The sequence below is a fragment of the Rousettus aegyptiacus genome, unplaced genomic scaffold (genome assembly GCF_014176215.1).
Source record: "Rousettus aegyptiacus isolate mRouAeg1 unplaced genomic scaffold, mRouAeg1.p scaffold_m13_p_11, whole genome shotgun sequence".
NCBI lineage: Eukaryota > Metazoa > Chordata > Mammalia > Chiroptera > Pteropodidae > Rousettus > Rousettus aegyptiacus.
Window position 1 is genome coordinate 93584712 of NW_023416286.1, and position 18771 is coordinate 93603482.

The following is an 18771-nucleotide window of genomic DNA, read 5'->3' on the forward strand; positions in this document are numbered from 1 at the left end:
CCTATGCGTCAGCCTCGCTCCCGTCCACGCGCCCAGAGGCAGGATTGGCGCGGCCAGGGGCCTGGCTGAGATGCGGGCGGCGGGTTCCGACAGCTGCCGCAGAGCCCCCCGCGCCCCGCGGCAGGCGGACCCCCGTAAGCCTCGGGCACGCGCTGTCTCTGAGGCTGCGCTGGGCCGGCAGCTTCTCCCATGCGGACACCCAAGACACGAGACCCCCGGAGCCGCTGCCGCTGGCCCCGCTTCCCGTCAGCACCCACACCCGTGCGCGTCACGGTCGAGGCCCCGCCGGGCCCGTCTGCCGAACTGGCCAGGCTGCGGCGCGGGCGCGCGACCCGGCCTGCCGGTCAGGAGGCCCCGCGCCGTCTTCAGCGGCACCTGCCGCCGTGGGCGGGTCGTGGCCCGGGCTGTATGCCCTCCTCGCGGCATCCCGCAGACTGGGCTGTTTGCCAGAGGCGGGCTCTGGGGCCCCGGCGCGGGGCGCGTTGGGCCGGGCGAGACGGGAGCGAGGGCGCGTGTGTCCTCGGCGCTGGCGCACGCGAGCCGGACCGCGCCTCACAGGCAGGCGCCGCGCTGCGGGTCTCGGGCGTCCGATCAGAGCGACTGAGGGGAAACGGGGGGGACAGTGGCAGTTCAGGGGGCGCAGAGGTCGGAGGCGGGCGGTGCCTGTGGGTTCTGGCCACGTGCCGGACGCGGGTGCAAGGCCAGCCACGTCAGCGGTGCTCGCCCCGTGGCCCTCACACCAGCAGCCCTGGCCTCGCCTCGGCCGACTCGGGAGGGCAGGCCATGCCCCGCCCCCTGCCGCAGCCGCGCTCAGGGACCTGCGCTGGTCCCCCGTCGCGGGCTGAGCTCAGGCGTGGGCAGGGTGGTGCCAGGGCAGTGAGACTGGAGCGGTGGAGACGGCGCCTCATCAGTCACCTCATGGGGGAGGCGTCCCCGTGTTTCCTGCAGGCCCCGGTGGGACTGAGCCCCACTGGGCTGTGCCGGGGCCGGTCTCATTCCTCCACGACACGAGCCACCAAGCCGAGCGCCACCAAGCCGAGTGCCACTGAGCCGAGTGCCACCAAGCCGAGTGTGTGCCGACGTGGGTGCGGGTGGCCGCTCTGCGTCTGTGCCCCCCACAAGCTCAGCGTGTAATTCTGGGGACCAGTCACCTCCAACTGCACTTGGTGCCGTCTCAGGGACATGTCTTGCAGTCTTGTGACAGAAGCAGGATAGACCAGCCACACCGGGGCCCCCCGCACCCCAGACAGCGCCGTCTGGTGCTGGGAGGGGGCAGGGTCCCGGGGTCAGTGCCCACGTCTGTGGGGTCAGGAGGGGCAGCGATGGGCATTCGCTGCCGTCAACGAGTCTCGTTGGAACACGCGAGCGTGCAGCAGCCAACGCGTCGAGCAGGAGCCGCCCCAGACGCGAAGCTCCGGGCCGGAATTATTACAAAAACAAAACCCTCGTTAGACAGTTCCCTTTGACTTCAGTCTCTATGGAAACCGGATATTCAGATTTGTTATGATATTTTTGTCTTCGGAGTCTTGCGTGTCTCAGAATTGGGGCACGTGTACAGACAAAAAGCCTGGCATCCCGTGTGGTCCGGGCGGCACGGGCTGCAGGCTCAGGCGGCCGCAACAGTCTCCGGAAAAGCAGGACCAAAGTGGCCTCCGGGGTGGAGAATCCGAGGATGGCTGCGCAGCGGGAATTCCGGAGAAGCGGACGCGTCTGCTACCGGCCGGGAGGGCGCAGGGTCTCCTTCCCAAAGCAGTGCCAGCCCACGCGTCTGTGTGCGCGTGTGCACGAGTGTGTGAGTGCACTGCATGTGTGCATCTGTGTGCATGTGTTGTGGGTGCATGCATGTGCATCTGTGTGCACGTGACTACATGCATGTGCGTGCACGCATGAGTGCACTGCATGTGTGTATACGTGTGCATGTGTGTGCATGTGTTGTGGGTGTGCACGTGACCCTGTGTGCATGTGTGTCTGTATGTGCATGTGACTGTGTATACCTGTGCACGTGCATGCGTGTTGAGTGCGCGCGTGTCTGAGTACGTGTGTGTGCGTGTGTGCGCGAGTGTGTGCGTGTCAGCAGAGGCACCCCCTCCACGGTGTCGCGTTCAGCCCGGCAACCGCCCCCGTCCCACGCGCCCCACCTGGCACCTCAGGCTTGAGGGGGGCTTTCCTTCCTGTGCACACTTCACTGGTCTTAGTCTCAGCGAAAGCCCCGCTTCGGGGTGTGTGAAGGCCAGCGCTGTCCTGCCTTCCATGGCGGAAGTCCTCTGTGGCGCGGCGGGGTGGCGGTGGGGGTCTCGGCAGCAGGAAGGTGTCGCTGGCCAGGCGTGGCCCAGCCCGGCCTCCGTGGGCGTGGGAGCCGGCGGGGAAGCACCCCTACTCGGTGGTGGGCGGCCGGACGTTCGCTCAGGTCTTCACTTCAAGGAAACTGGGTTTTCTCTTGTGAAATGCTCGCATGTTTCAAGCCCCACTGGCTGGACAGGAAACGGCTCCAAGTGTGCACCGTGCTCTTTGCCCGTCACTGCTCCTCTGTGTGTTCAGTCGGGGTTGGTGAGTCGTCTCTCCTGTGACTGAGCTCGGGCAGCGAGGCCCGGGCAGCGCGGGGCAGACGGCACTGAGACCTGCCGGGGCCTCTGCTCGTCACGCAGCCTCTCCCACTCCCGCCTCCAGGAGGCACTGGGCTCAGGGAACAGGAGTGACTACGTTGTCCTGTGAATATGATTTTACGAAGGAATTTTAATCGCTCGAGACGAGTCTGTGAGGCGTCAGAGTCGGGCAGCTCCTGGAGAGGCCTCCGGGACTGCGGACAGGCCCAGCAGTGGACACTGGCGGCCCCTGCTTGACACTCACCTCCCGTCTGTGCGCACGCTGACCTTCTGCCCTCCCACGTGGACACGGCTCCTGGAATCAGCCGGGTGGGGCTGGGGTTTGGCGCGGGGCGGGCGCGGGGCGGGCGCACGCGTCTGGGACGTCTGCTTTCTGAGCCCTGAGCTTCGATGCCGAGAAAAGAGTATTCTCAAGCAGACGGAGGAAAGGAGGGCGGGTGTGGACGCCTAAGACACGCACCAAGTGTTTCCAAACTCCTTCTGTCTGAAGCACGCGAAGGCCGAAGAAACGAAACGGGCCGCGGGCTCCGGTTGCTGGGGGGCCCGCCAGCACCTGGGCGGCCCCCGGTCCTCTCAGAGCGAAGCCGGCGTCGCCCTAGAGCGGTCAGCGCCCCCAGCATGCCGTGTCTGATGGCACCGTGACCTGTTTACCCACGCTGCTGTCACTGGACATCTGAAAGTCACGGCCTGCCAGACTGTGGAAAGCAGGAAAATGGAGCGTTGCTCATGACCCCGAAGTCGCTTCCACAGCCTCCGGGTTAATCTGTGCGTGCATATGCATGCCGAACGTCAGAGACCTGGAGTCGCCCCTCCAGCAAGCAGGTGTGGCGGGGGGACAGGACAGGCCGGTGCCCCCCCGGGGGGCCGGCCATAGCTGGCTCCCTGGGTGGGGTCAGGTTGGCGGGGGAGGGCGTGGACCGAGGGGCTTTGGTTCACACTCATTCCCTTCCACCGAGGGGTGGTTCCCCCGCTGGCAACACAGTGACTCGCCGGGAGCTGTGCTGTCGTCTGCCCCCGCCTCTCCGGACCTGGACTTGGGTGACAACGGGCACTGTGTGGGGTGTGGAGAGCGCCACCTGGTCTGTCTGAAGTTCACGTGCAGCTGGAGCATCCTCTGCACTCCCTCCCCAGTGACTCAGCGCAGCCCGCGGGAGAGCCACCGTCTACGCCTCCACGCAGCCCCTCTGCCCCGGGCTTCGGTTATCGCGGGCCATGGGCAGTGGGCAGAGTAAAGTGCCCTTTACTCTGCCTTTAAAATAGCATTTCCAGTTTAAACACGGTGGACACGTCTTCAAGGAAACCTTGGTGCGAAACCTCATTAAATCCAGATGGTGGCACAACGAATTTAACAGGACGCGTGTCTGGAATGCAGGTTCGAAACCTACTACGCAAGATGTAATTAATGTCGCTTTTGAAATGATCGATGTCCACGTGTAGCAGCAGAGAGATCCGAGTTCACCTCGAAGCTTCCAGATGTCTGAGTGGGAAGCAGTCCGCTTTTTGCTTCAGCGTACTTAGTCCTTTTTCTGGGCCCGGAGAAATCCTGAGCCGCGTGTCGTTGCTCTGAGCCACAGCCGAAGTAGTCGGAGGTGACTTCGCCGTCCGTCTGAACCCGTGGCGGTGGCGGATCGTCGGGCCCCCGGCGCTCGGAACGGGAGGTGGGCGTCTCGTGTCGATGCCGCTGCCGCGAGCGGGGCGCTGGCTGAGCCACCCTGGTGACTGAGTTGTTCTCTTCGCCTAATTTAAGTGACATTTAAGTGTTAGGGAGATTTCTGCAGACTTTAGGGCCAGCTTCTGCTGAGACTTGATCCTCGGTCCAAAATAAAATTATGAGCGTTTCCGCGGCTCTCAAAGAAAAGCCGGCAGCGAGCGCCAGCCGCGGCAGGGCGGAGTGCGGGCTGGCGGCACAGCTGTGAGCGAGGCGGAGACGGAGCCAGCGCTGCAGCTAAGCGGAGCCGTCGTCCCGCCCAGCAGAGCAGGGCCGGGGGCTCGATTTCCGCAGCCTCCACAGCCCGTCGTTAGGGAAACGGGTCCACGGCGACTCGAGCTCGCTGTCTTCCACGCGAACTTGGGAAGAACGAGAAGAACCTGGAGCCGGGCAAAGGCCAGGTCGCCGGGTGCCACCCTGCGTCTCCCACGCGGAGCCCACTGGGCGTCCCTCGTGGGTCCCAGGAGTAGCCGCCTCCCGTCCTGCTGCAGCGTGGCCCAGCCCCTTGGACGGGCATTCCGCCCGCACAGACGGCACCAGTGACTCCGTGACCTCCACCTGTGCCCTTCTGTCCATGAGGAGCCGTTTCCCGCCACAGTCACACAGTGGGGACACGTTTTCACAGGTACAGTGGTAACGGGCCATCTCACCCAGACGGTGAGTGCTGGCCGTCAGCGGCTCAGCAGAGACCCAGGCGTGAGGGAAGTTGGCCGGATCTGAGCGGAGCCACAGGTGCGTGTGGTCTTGAAGGGTACAGGTGCACCGTGAGTCAGGTGACGCAGGACCTGGGGGCGAGGCATCGGGAGAGATGCTTTCGAGGGCCGGAATGGATGCCCTGGGCTTGCGGGGAGTGGAGCAGACCACTGTGCGACGGGCCCCAGGGGAGGCCCAGGGCATGGCTGGGCACGGTGACCAGTGGTCCTTGGTTATGGCCATCGGATTCTGGAACCTTGATTTAACAGCAAAAGCTTCATGGAAACGTGTCGTCCTGTCAGTGAAAGAAGCGCGTGTCCCCTGGAAGCAGAGGAAAGTGAGCTTCCGGTCGGCGCCCGGCTCTCCCGCAGCCAGTCGGGGCTGCTCTGGGCCTGCACGGGGCTCCCGGGGCCTGGAGCGGGGTGGGCGGGGCCCGCCTCAGGGTCTGGAGCGGTGTGGGCGGGGCCCGCCTCACTCGCTGTGCGCCCCGGTCCCCCAGAGCTGGGCCGAGCACGCTTTTGTGCAGTTTGCAGTTCTCTGCAGCCTTCCTTTGAAAAACAGGATTGAGCTACTAAAAAGCACGGTGTGAACGTCAGTTCCGGTGGGGACAGCCGCCTCTCGCATGGGCCTTGGCCCGCTCTGTCCTGGACGAAGGGCGTGAGCCGTGCACTCGCCGGCGGCGGGAACGCGTCCGTTCCGTGTGCGCGCATGTGCGCGCGGACATGTGCGCGGAGCGCGGCGTGGGGCGTCTGGCGTCTGCGCGCTTCCGAAGGCGGGCCCCGGGGGCGCACGTGGGGCCCCCACACGAGCCCGGGTGAGGGGGCCGCGGGCTTCCACCGCCCCCCGGCCGCTGCCCGCTCCGGCCTCCCCACTGTGCCCCTCCGGTCCCCTGGAAACGCCGGCGCACGCCTGCCGAGCGGCGCCGGTGGCGGAGCGGGCGCGTTCGGGACTGCGCGGCCGTGGCGCTCGGGGGCCCGCCGTGGCTCGCTGGGTTCCGCGTTACCAGCGGGGCGTAAACGTGGGATTTGCCCCCAAACCCGCCCGCGAGTATGGGAAGCCGCATCTCGCGTGCGCAGTCTGGACGGGTCCGTAGATCTGTAGCCGTGTTTCTGTAACTGTCAAAGTGGGGACGAGTGTGCGCCCTCGCGGGGTCTGCACGTCCGGGGCAGGCGGGGGTCGGCGGGGCAGCGTGTGGGCGCCGCAGGTCCCGGCCCCAGGGATGAGCAGGGCGGAGGTGACCAGGCACGTTGAGCGTCTCAACCGAGGCCTCCGACATGCAGCCTGCTGGGCGGAAGGGGCGTCGTGAGGGGGGGGTGCGGGGGCGGGGTGCTCTCGGGGACCCACCGAGGGGAGTGGCTGGGCAGGTACCAGCGCAGCTTTAGGTCTGACGCCCGCGGGTCTAGTAACCACCAGGTGGAGGGGATGACCGCCCGGCAGCGCCTGGGTGGGCACCTGCCAAGGCAGTCACTGCTCTGTCCCTGGGGTCTCTGCACAGCACGCAGCTCTGAGCGGGGACCCCGAACAGATGCTGAGTGGCTCTCTGAACGTCCTCGGGTGGGGGGGGGGGAGGCCTGACACTGACCGTGACTCTGTGTCTCTCTTTGCAGAGGAGGACGGCGGGGACCTGGTCCAGCCCGGCATCGGCTTCCCAGGGCCAGCGGACGAGGACCTAGGTAGGGCTCCAGAGACGCCCTCCCCGGCCATCGCACAGGCCACCCGCCGGGGCTTTCTGCACGCCTGAGACTGGTGCACCTTTCCACAGGTGTTCTGAGCATGTGTTTGACTTCAGAGTCTCTTGACAGGACCTAAGTAAAATGCGACATTTTTAAAGAGTAGTAGTTTATAAACGTGTGGGAAGCACCTGTCTTAAGTCCGGCTACCGCAGATAGTGCTGCAGTGGACGTACGGTGCGCATCTCCATGGCCTTATTTCTGGTTTTCTCGGGGTGAGTACCTGGAAGGGGAATTGCCGGGTCACGGAGTGGGTCTGTTGTTAAATACGGGGGGGGAGCTCCAGACTGTTTTCCATAGCGGCTGCGCCAGTTCACGACCCCACCAGCAGTGCTGGGCGCTCGCTTTTCTCCACGTCCTCGCCAGCACTGTCCTCGCCAGCACTGACCGAGTTACTGATGACGGCCACTCTGACCGGTGTGAGGTGATATCTCGTTGTGGTTTTAATTTGCATTTCCCTAACGATTAGTGACCTCAAGCACCTTTTCATGTGTCTGTTAGCCTTCTGTGTGTCCTCTTTGGAGAAATGTCTGTTCAGGTCCTCTGCCCATTTTTTAATTGGGTTGTTTGTGGTTTTGGTGTTAAATTACATGACTTTTTATATAAAATAGATATTAACCCCTTATCAGATGTATCATAGGTAAGTATCTTTTCCCATTCAGTAGGTCGTCTTTCCATTTTGTTGATGATTTCCTTTGCTGTGCAATGTAGCATATTCAGAATGCCACAGTGGAGAAGGGAATCCCCACTTTTTCAAGAAGCGAGGTCTGGGGAAGGACTCCAGACTGGAATGAAGTCTGCCTGCAGCGTGTTGTGACTTGGCTCGTGGAAGAAAGGGTTTTCCTCATCCTCTTGAACGTTACGCTTGAACCATTGGAAAGAGTTGGGGGTTTACACACATTTATGAGGACTGTTAATATCCACCCAAATCTGCACTGGTCAATCAACTGCAAGTTGAAATTTTTTTAAAAGGCAGGTTAGATGATCAAAGGATATTGGGCATATATCATATGAGTCACAACACTGACAAAAGTGTATGCATTGTGTAATTTCAGAAGCAGTCGAATAGTAAGATACTACCCACCGATACTTAGAGCCTTGCAGGGGGCAAGAACATTACAGTAAAAGTACCTTTGTGTAGCAGGACATCAGGCGGCACTGTTTTAAGTCTACACACCATTTAACTGCGCGCACGTCTCGTAGTGTTTGTGATGTGTATCTTATTTTAAAAGAGCTCCGTTTTAGAAATGTGTATGTTGTGTGTCCTTTGCTAAACGCCCCTGGTCATCATGTCGACGTGTAACTTCATAGTTTTCCTTATTTCCTTGAGGTAGTTTCTAGAAGTTTCCAGAAACAGTGGGAGCAGCGCTCTGCCATTTCTGTCTGGTCCGTAGCAGTATCTTGATTTGCGGCACGCCGTGCCCGACCCCACCCCCCCACACTCTCGTGCTCTGACGCTCCCTCTGGGGTCGTCCTCCACCTCGGCACCCCCGCCACCGGTGGGGATTCAGGCCCCATCGTGGAGGCCACCCTTCCCCGCATGACATCCAGGGCAGTCACCGCCCGCTACAGGACAGGCAAGTGTGGCCTCCAGGAAGGGTGATGTGCCAGTTAATGGAGGAACGGTCCAAAAGATCTATTTTATTTTGATAAAGTCACGTTAAAAATTTATTTTTCTACAAATTAAAACTAAAATCAGTTTTTTCAGTTACTCATATTTAGTTTTTGTGGAAATTAGGATATTGGGTATTGCATGTAATTTCCGGATTGCACACCCCAGCTGTTCTCGTAGATATCAGTTCTCAGCTTGCACGGCCACGGAGCCTGGTTGCCGTCAGGTGACTGGGCACACCCCGTCCCCGTCCCCACGGGGTGTGCACATGTAAACGTTCCTCATGCCTCGCTCCTCGCTCGTTCACGCCTCCAGGCGCGTGCCCTTGCCCTAGTCCCTGGGCTGCGGTGACAGCGTGCCGCAGGCTGGGCAGCGTGAGAGCAGTGGTTGGTTTCCCACGGTGCCGCAGACTGGGACTGCGGGGTTGGGGTGCTGGCGGGTTCGTGGTGGCCTCTCGCCGTGTAGGCCCAGGGCGGGGGGAGCGCCGGGGTCTCTGCCGTAAGGAAGCAAGACGTTTCCTTGGGGTCATGTGTCCACACGGCGTGCACACGTGCAGACTTGAAGTCAACATGCGAAGTCTTCATTCCACCTTTCAGAGCTGTTCCTCTTGAAATGACACTTTCGCTGAAGCTGGCGGCTTCTAAAATGAGTAAATGACGGGTTCTGCACGAGGCGCAGTGGTTCTGGGTGGGAATGGGCGTGGGAAGGAAGGAAGTGGTGATAGACGTGTTTACTGGCGGGGGACACACTCCATTTAATCGACCATCTCCTAATTCAGGGAATGATTTGATTTCATTTCATTGTCTGATAGTTTATATTTACATGACACTGATTTTTAAACTATGGGTTGCAACTCATTGGGCCATGAATTCGAATTACTGAGTCACTGCCAACAATTTTTTAAATGAAAAAAAATATCAGAGTGTGTGAAATGTACAGATTAAAAAATAACTAAGTACATCACACATGAGAGTGAGTGCTGTTTGGGGAGACGTGTGTGGAGGGCGTGTGTGGATTTGTGTGCAGTGTGCGCATGTGTGGGTATGCATGTGTGTGGCGGGTGTGGTGTGTCTAGTGTGGTTTGTGGTATGTGTGGGAGGAACGGGTGTGCATGTGTATATGTGTCATGTCCAGGGGTGTGAGCACATGTTCATGTATGGTGTGTGGTCGTGTGTGTGGTGTGTATGGATACGTGTGCATGGCTATGTGGAGGTATGTGGTGTGTGTATGTACATATGGGTGCGCACATGCATGTGGTGATGTGTTTGTGTGTGCATGTGTGGCATGTGTGTGGCCTCTGCATATGTGTAAGTGGATATGTAGGGTATGTGTGCAATGTGCGTGTGGTAGGTGTGTGTGGTATGTGTGTCATGTGCCTGTGTGTGTTGTGCATGTGCACATGTGCATGGATGTGGTGTGTGCATATGTGTGTAGCGCGTGCACACGTGTTGCCTGGTTGTGCGCACATGCATGTATGGTATGCACATGTTTGCATGGATGTGTGTGGTGTGTGCACGTGTGTAGTATCTGGTCGTGTGCACGTGTTTGCATGGATATGTGGAGTGTGTGCGCTCATGTGCACATGTATGTGTGGATGTGTGTGGTGTCTGGTCGTGTGCACGTTTGCATGCACGTGTGGTGTGTGCGTGTGTTATCTTAGACTTCAGTGCGAAATGCGTCTTGCATTGTGGAGCATAGTGAGGAACTTCGGAAGCCACCAGCAGGGTCGTGCTTTGCCGAGGCCCAGTGGCAGGACGGGGGGCCATGGCTTCCTGCAGTATTGGGGGACAGTGGACGCCCGGCGGGCTCTGCCGGTGCCCTGTGCCTTTGACCCCTGTTCATTGAGAGAAAGCGGGAGGGTAGGAGACAATTAAACTGATCACACAAGACCTTGGCACATCTATCCCAGTGAGTGACAGATGTCAGCCTCCCGTGACATTGCGATTACTGTGATCATCACGCCCATGTGCTGTCAGCAGATGACGCTCGCGGCTCCGGGCGTAGGAGAGCGGGCGCCAGCGGTCGTGGGGTGGGGGGACTGGCGTCCGGGGCCGCGGGCGCTGTTCTGCAGTGGGCTCCGTGACTGCCACGTTCATCTGCAGTAACTGAAAACAGGGGCCCCCAGGACTGTTTTTAGTTCTGAAGATTTCCTGTGCGTTTGCCTCTTCAGCGGTATGTGACTCACACGCACGTGTCACGATGTCGCACAGCTGGGGAACTCAGCAGGGGTAAGGATGGTGGCTGCTCTGTTCCGACGTGAGCTGTGGCTGTGCACTGTGGCCTCCGGGACACAGCCAGGGAAAGGTCAGCGGCCGGGGTGGAGCCGGGCAACCTGGCCAGTCTGTGGGGCGGAAAGGAGCCGATGCACGGATGCTGGGGACCCCCAGTTCTCAGTGGCTGTGCTGGTGGCATCAAGAATGAGAAGAGGCTCAAAATAAAACAAAGGAGGAAGAAGAACTGACTGTCACTGCAGCTGACGCGCCCTCCAGGCACAGAGTGACAACGTGAGGACAATCCTCAGTGCAGGGCGGGAGCTGGGGCTCAGGGGTACACAGTTGGTCCACGTGGCGAACGAACTAGCAGCCAGTCAGACCCGAGCTTGGCCGGGCCTGGCGGGGTCAGGTGGCCACTCCACGTCCCTTCTCTGAGGACGCGGGAGCACCGTGGACCTGGCCCAGCGCATCTGGCGGCTGAGCAGAGGGTCGCGTGTGACGCCCGGGGCTGAGCTGGGGGTCAGTAACTGACGCTGACCCGCACTGGACGAACATGCTGCTGACCTGCACGCTGACCGTCCCGCGTGGCTCCCCTTCTGCCCTGGGGTGTCGGGCTGCACCCCCCTCGCCTGTCCTGACGCGTCTCTGTGGTGGTCACCTCCTGACCCAGCCGGAGTTCTTCCACCTGTCACACTCGGGCCGCGCGGGCAGCTGCATCATCAGCACAGCGCGCGCTGCACAGCGTGCTCCCTCCACGGAGGCCAACCCTGGTTGGAGCGAGGGCCTCGGCGGCCCCGGGGTCTGATCGGTGCCGGGGACAGGAGCCCCTGAGCCCCAGGCCCGTCAGGCAGAAGGGCGACGTGCCGTGTCCGGGTCAGCTCCACCACGTCTCAGATGCGCCCTGAGACGTGAGCCGTGGCGAGCGCCAGCGTCCACCTGATGCTGTCACGCGGGCGCCCTGTGCAGCGCCAGCCCGTGACCCCCGACCCCGTGGGGAAAGCACTGGGTGGGGCGCCGCAGCAAGCCTGCCGCCCCCAGACGAAGCCCACGTGCTCGGCTGCACACACGCACGCACGCGCGCGCCCTGTGGAGTGGCACCCGCGAGCCTCGCCAGGCGGGCACAGGCCCCGCCTCTCACCCGGGGACGCGGCCGGGCGGACCCTGCTGCTCCCCCGCATCACGGGGCCGGTGGTGCCCGGGACGAGGGCAGCACCGCGTCTGTGGCTTTAAGTCCAGTGCTGGAGGACGGCAGCCCCAGCCCCACGGCCGCCCCCAGGGCCCTCCCCGGTACCTGAGCAAAGCCAGCAGCCACAGTACCCTGACCCAGCCCTGGACACCCACCGAAGATCATTCATACTTAGCAGCCGCTGCGTGGCGGCCGGTCTGGCCTAGCGACTCTCCTTGCTGGAAGTTCTGGAAGCTCCGGCTGCCTACAGAAGCCTGTGCGCGCAGCAGCAGCTTCGTCTGCAGTGGGGACCGCACGGCGGGCTCTGTCGCCACGTGCCTGTCCATCGGGGGCCCCGGGACCCGACCACGTGGCTGTGACGACATTTCCTCCAGGGAGTCTCTGTCAGACCTCTAACCTGGCCCGCGGCGCGAGTGCCCCAAGCACGCGGACTGGCATCGGGGGCCCAGGTGGGGGCGAGGGGGCGGCCCAGAGGTGCACGTCTCTGCGGCCTGAGCAGGATGCACGTCACCGACCCCACAGTGTGCACACGCCCACCGCTGCCTCCGGCGTGGCCGGCCCTCAGGAGCAAGCTGAGGCTTCAGGGGGCGTCCTGCAGCCAGATCCGCCGCCAGCCCCCTCCCCTCGGACCCAGAAGGCAGCGTCTGCAGGACGTGTGGCTCCCAGACGCTCCGTGTCCTGGAAGTGTGTGAGGATTCATCTCCTCGCTGCACTAGGAGCCACGAGCACGTGCTCATTTGTCAGCGTCGAGCCCGGGTGTTGCGCTGTGGCCCTGTGGCCATGACGGACACAGGGAAGACCGGGCGTGCCTGGCAGGACTGCCCGTGGTGATGGCACAGGGACCCAATGGCACTCACGGTGGAGGCGTGGGCCGTCGTGCGGCCATGACAGCCGGGGGGCCTTCGGGAGCGACGGAGCCGACGCCGCTGCCCCGGGAGCCGCCTGTCTCCGGCAGCGCTGGTTTCAGCAGCCCAGGGGACGTGTCCAGGCGCCGAGTGTCACGGCCCCATGTCGTGACCCGTCCGTGCACGGAGTCTTCCGCCAGGCACAGAAGTGAGTGTCCTCGAGCCCCGCCTGACCCAGGGTGGCCGCTGCTCCCAGATGGCGTCCTGGCCGGCGTCAGGTCTGTCCACTTCCTCCTCGGCACCAGGACGAGGCGCGTGCTCTTGGGGGTTTCTGTTCGGCCTTGGGCTGCCTGCCGTCCAGCCGGGGCAGACCACACGTGAGCTGCACCACGCTGAGCGAGGCGAGTCGGACGGGAGAGGTCAGGACGCAGACAGCGGTGGGCGGTCGTGGCGGGGGGGTGGAGAGGGTAACGGGGTCGGCGACTTGGCTGCGGGGAGACCGGGCGCTGGGCGGGTGGTGAGCGCAGAGCATGGTATGGACGGCGAGTTACACAGCTGTGCACTCGGAAGCCGTACAGTTGCATTAACCAGTGTCACACCAGTGCATTCAGTAGAAGTGAAAAAGCTACAAACCGAAGAAAGTGGAGTCTCAAATGCCACCTTGCCACCTTGGAAGGACAGAGCCGAGTGCACACGCGTGTTCGGAGGTGTGCACAGGAGGCCAGGGCATCCGCCAGTGTTCACGCAGCACGCGCTCCACGGCAGAACGGGCTGACCACTGGGTGCTCACTGCGGAGACGGCCCCCCATTGTCCCACCCATGGGGACTGGCCACGGCCTGGGGGTCCCACCCCTGCAGGCCATCGCGTGCTGTGTGAAGCGCCAGGCGCCCAGCCGTGAGCACGGAGGCCAGTCAGCAGGTGCGCCAGGCGTCCGGAGTGCACAGCTGGACAGCTCACCAGCTGGCGGAGACGAGCGGGAGCGTCTCCGACGGAGCCGAGGCCGCGGCGGGGCCAAGCTGCACCCGAGGCCGGGGGCGTGACGGCGCCCACCTGGGGGTCTTCTCTGCAGCCGCGGGGCGTGTGCCGTGCACACGGACGAGCCGCAGGCTGAGCGGGCAAGGCTCGCAGCCGGGTCTGGAGCGGGCGAGGCGGCCGGAGAGTCCCAGAAGCCTCGCGTTTCGGGTCCGTGTTTATCTCGTCTCTGCCGGGTGCAGCCCAGTCCTCGAGTCAGACGGGGGAGACTCTGAGCGCCTCACCGCGCCCTCCCCGGCCACCCTGTGCCCGCCACCCCCACCTCCGCAGGCACGTGCCGCCCGGCACAGATTCGCTGTTTCAGACCCCAAAAGACACGTCGGGATGTTCCTCGTGGGTTTGGGTTGCCTGCCCCTGAGAAGCGCGAGGCACTGCGATGCTGAGGGCGGCGGGGCCCGTGGGCGGCTGTCACTCAGGGCGGGGGCAGGGCGGGTGGGCTGTGCGGCTCGGCCGTCCGCTAGGCCCCGGCCTGCCGTCCCCACCATGTCGCAGGGGCCCCGCCTCTCCGTGGTGGGCGCCCCGGCCCCCGGCCCCGGCCGAGCAGACCACGCGGACCCGCCCTCTGTGTCCGTGTGTCACTGCGTCTGGCGTCCCCCGTGCTGATTGCACAGCCGGCCAACCGGTATGGCTGTCCTGCCCTGGAGCGTGTGTCACACTCATCCAGGGACGGCCTTCGGCCAAGTCCGTGCAGCCATAATTCATCGCCTAGTGACGCGGCGGCTGCTGCAGCCCTGCAAGGTGACGCAGGGCCAGACGACCTTGAAGCTCGAGGCAGAGGGAGGGCAGCGCGGTGACGGAGGGGTGCAGAGAGCGGGAGCGGCAAGGGGGCGACCGGGGTGTCCCAGCCCGCGGGCACCCCCGTCCAGAAGCCCCACGGAGGGGACTCGGCTCGCCAGCAGCCTCCCCGCAAACGCGACACTGCGTGCTGTGTGCTCCGTGCACGTGGCCCGTGTGTGCACGCTCCCTCCACACACAGACACTCATCACGCACAGATGCGTGCGTCACGGGACACGCCTCACGTGCACGTCACGCACCATATGTGCACACTGCGCACTGCAGCCGCCTGTGTCCTGTGTGTGTGTGTGACGAGCACGTCGCCCGCCGCCCGGGCACGAGCCACGCAGACCTCACTGCGGAACGTGAGGCGCCTCTCCCCTCGCGCATCCCCCGCTCGACAGCAGTCTGGCCCCCGAGGGGCCCGGGGCTCTGGCCGACACCGAGTGCTTGTAATTGTAGAACAGAACGTGGGGACGTCCGTGGGGTCCCTTCCGGGTTCTTGTGCTTTGGAGCAGTTGGTGTGGTATAAAAGGAAGAGTGCCCACTTGAATGCCCAGACCGACAGTGACCGCTGACCGCTGAGCGGAAGTGGCCGGCGTGCGGGGCCCCTGCCCGTGCTCCCGCAGTCCTAACCGGCTCTTCTGTTTCCCCGGCAGACCAGCAGTGCGCATGGCCCCTGACGCCGCACTTCGATGACGAGGGACCCCCCTCTGCCCCCAGCAGCATGAAAGGCTTGACTGGGAGCCGGAATCCGCCGCAGCTGTGTCCCGGCCACACCTGCGGGTTCACACCGCTGGACGGCTGTTCGCACGCCCACGAACTGACCCTCCATGGGCCGGAGGTCCGGCGGCCCTACCTGCTCAGCCCCACGGACAGCTGCCCCGGGGACCGGCACCGCTGCTCCCCCAGGAGCTCCGTGCACTCCGACTGCGTGATGGTGCCCGTGGTGCTGGGCGACCACGTGTCCAGCAGCACCTTCCCCAGGACGCACTGCAGCTCGCACTACGACACGAGGGACGACTGTGCCGTGTCCCACGCCAGCGCCAAGAGCCACCGGATCCCGGCCAACCTGCTGGACCAGTTCGAGAAGCAGCTGCCGCTGCACAGGGACGGGTTCCACACGCTGCAGTACCAGCGGGCGTCGGCCCCCGAGCACCGCGGCGAGAGCCCGGGCCGCATCCGCCACCTCGTGCACTCCGTGCAGAAGCTCTTCACCAAGTCCCACTCGCTCGAGGGCGCGTCCAAGAGCCACGTCAACGGCGCCAAGGCCGACGGCCGCGTGGACGACCACCACGGCCGCCATGCCAAGCACGGCCGGCGCAGCAAGAGCAAGGAGCGGGCGCCCGAGGCCAAGCCGCGGGCGGGGCCGGGCAGCTGGTGGAGCTCGGACGACAACCTGGACAGTGACAGCACCTACCGCGCGGCCAGCGTGGCCGCCAGGCACCTCGCGGACCACGGCCCCCACTGCTACCCTGAGCCGTTCCTGGGCCCCTTCGCGGGCCTCTCCCTGAAGCCCTCCAAGAGCAACAGCGACGTCAAGTGCTCGGCCTGCGAGGGCCTGGCCGTGGCGCCCGAGGCCGCCTACATGAAGCGGAGCTCCTGGTCCACGCTGACCGTGAGCCAGGCCAAGGAGGCCTGCCGCCAGAGCTCCCTGAACTTGGACCGGCCCCTGGCACACCAGGACGTCAAGCCGCCCCTGCGGGCATGCCACTACCTCCAGGTGAGGCGCCGCGCGGCGGGACCGCCACGCGCACCGCGGCCCCCTGCCCGCGCCGCAGCCCGGCCTGAGCTCCGCGGGGCGGCGTGGGGCGGCGTGGGGCGGCGTGGGGCGGCGTGGGGCGGGCCGTGCCCCCGAGGGACGCGGTCAGGCAGGTGGAGCAGGGGGCCCGCGGCACCATGGCCTTGTCTGAGGGGCCACTCTGGCCAGCGGGCGTGGGTCTGCACGGGGGGCTCACCGCGCCTCCCGACCACGGCCCCGCGGCCTTCGGGGTGCCGCCGGGCGCGGTTCCGGCACGTGCCCCGTCCCCCGGGCCATGGCAGGCGAGGCACAGTGGGTGACCTGGGAGCCTGTGGCGGGGCCCTCCGAGGTGGTCTAGGGCCTTCTCACCTCTGGCCCCGATCGCAGCGTTGTCGCCGTGGGGGTCACGTGCCGGGCCGCCGCCCCCCTCGAGGGCCCCGCAGTCACCGGCCAGCCACGCTGTGCGCGGGCCGAGCGTGTGGCGTCACCGTTACTGCGTGCGTGGCCTGCGCCCCCGTCCCTGCCGCGCGTCGGGCTGGCGGGGACTGGCCAGACGGCGAGCGATGGCGCTGAGCGGCGGCTGCGTCGTCGCGTGGCCGGGCAGTGGGGCGGACGCCAGCAGCCGTGGTGCCCGCAAGTCCCCACCGCCCCCAGGGCCACCCTGGCGCGTTGTCCAAAACGCAGGGGTCCCGCTCAGCAGGACGCGCTCAGCGGGCAGCGGCGTCAGGCAGGTGTGTTCGGAGGCAGGTGGGGCTCAGGTGACACTGTGTTGCAGCGGCCGGGATGGGAGGTTCGCCGGCGGTCAGCCAAGCCTAGCCGCACGCAGGAGGCCGTGGGCCCGCCCGGGGCGCCCCGACCGGCGAAGCCCTCCCTTCTGCGCCTGACGTGGTGTCCACGGGTGTCCCCGGCAGACCACAGAGGAGCCGCAGCCACAGCGTGGCCCCCGCTGCCCGGCCGTCCCTCAGCCTCCTCTGTCCACCGCGCCCTGGGCCAGCAGCCTCTTCTCTGCCGCCAACAGCTCTTTCTGACGTTTCAGCTGTGGAAAGCCTCGCAAAGGGATGACGAGCCCCACACGTCAAGCCAGCCCGTGCGTGGCCAAGCTTGTCCGTCACGTTGAACCGCCCCGCAGCTGTGGCCACCCTGCTCCGGCCCCTGGCCAGCCGTGCTGGGAGGCCAGACTCCCCCCCGGAGACGTGGTCAGGCGGCCGGGCCGGCAGTAGGGCTCGTGGGGTCACCCTCCCGGTCGAGTCGTGTCCCCGAGGGCAGTTTCTTTTAACAGCGTGTTAGATCCGGGCCCGACGGGTGGCTGCCTGTCTCTGTCCTGCCCCCGCCCCCGCCGTCCCCCGGGAGTGTCGGGGGCTGCGGGGCTTAGGCTCCAGCTTGTGTGTCCGACAGGTCCCTGCCACGTGGCTCCCTCCGCGTGGCCTCCGCGTGGCGTCACTGCGGGCTCTTCTCTGGCCCTCGTGTTTCTGCCCCCAGGCCAGTGGCTCCTGAGTTCACTGCCCCGTGTCTCCTTCCTGCACACTGTGGGTCACTGAGGGATCCACTGTCATGGGCCCCCGGCCAGCTCGAGACCATGTAAGACCTGGCCTCGCCCACGCAGGGCCCAGCCAGGAGGCGCGGGACACAGGCATCAGCGGTCGGGTGGCTCAGGCCTTGGTCCGGTGACGCAGAAACGACAGGCTGTGAGCCGAGGGACCCAGAGGGGCTCAGCGCAGACCCCGGCCCCCGCGAGGCAGGCGGAGGGGAGCGAGCGAGCAGGTCACCACGTCACTGCCGGCCATGCCCAGTCGTCCACGGCTGTGAGGGCCAGGCCCATACCGGCCATGCAGGCCTCTGGCCCACTGCCCGGGACCTGGGTGCATGACACAGCGTATGAATGTCACCTGGAACGTGAATGCGGGCGCAGGAGCGTCCCCGCGGGGAGAGGTGCCGTCTCCCCGCAGCCCTGTGACCCTGGCGGGGCCACGCCATCCGAGGCCATGTGGTTTCCGGCAGCCACCCCACCCCCGCGTCTGAGTGTGGCCACCGCCTCCAGGACGCGGACGAGACCCCTCTCCTCGCTGGCTGTCCTCTCGTGGCCACCGCTGGTCACTGCAGACGCGTGGCCACCCCAGCTGCTCGTCCTGTGCTCCGAGGGGTGAGGCCCAGCATTCCCCCCACCCTCGGCGGCCGCGCCAGGTCCCGGGACCCTCGGCGGCCGGCCGCCGCACCCGGAGGAGAGTCTGCGACACAAGAGCGGGTGTCGGCCCTCACACCCAGGACGCTGGAGATCCGGACTGAGAGTCGTCGGTTCAGCCGCGCCTCGTGCGTGAGGCGCAGTCGGCATTCGAGGGAGAAGCTTTACGTGTCGGGCAGGTTGGCGCCGACGACGGGCGGACGAGAGCCAATCCAGGTCCTCTGGTTCCTCGGAAGCAGCCCTGGTCCTCGGGTGTCCCCGTCACAGACGGCATCGGAGGGCAGCCTCGGGGCGCACGTCGCTGAGCAGGCGGGCGAGTCACAGCCGAGCTCAGGGAGCACGTGGCCTGCCGCGGCAGGTCTGGGGACGTGGGAGGGGCTCCAGCCCCGGGGAGGGCAGCGCGCCGGCTGCACCCAGCAGCCCCCCGTCGCTCCCCTTCCATCCGACTCCTGG

General features: G+C 64.9%; 1 protein-coding gene across 5 annotated transcripts in view; it reads left to right on the plus strand.

Annotated features, from left to right (window-relative positions):
• Window positions 1-18771, plus strand: part of DLGAP2 (DLG associated protein 2) — a 228210-nt gene that overhangs the window by 163383 nt on the left and 46056 nt on the right. For all 5 annotated transcript variants that reach the window (XM_036228968.1, XM_036228967.1, XM_036228966.1 and 2 more), the window contains 2 exons: window positions 6612-6677; window positions 15058-16121. In XM_036228968.1, the coding sequence (XP_036084861.1) occupies window positions 6612-6677; window positions 15058-16121 (1130 nt within the window). The remainder of the gene's footprint in view (window positions 1-6611; window positions 6678-15057; window positions 16122-18771) is intronic.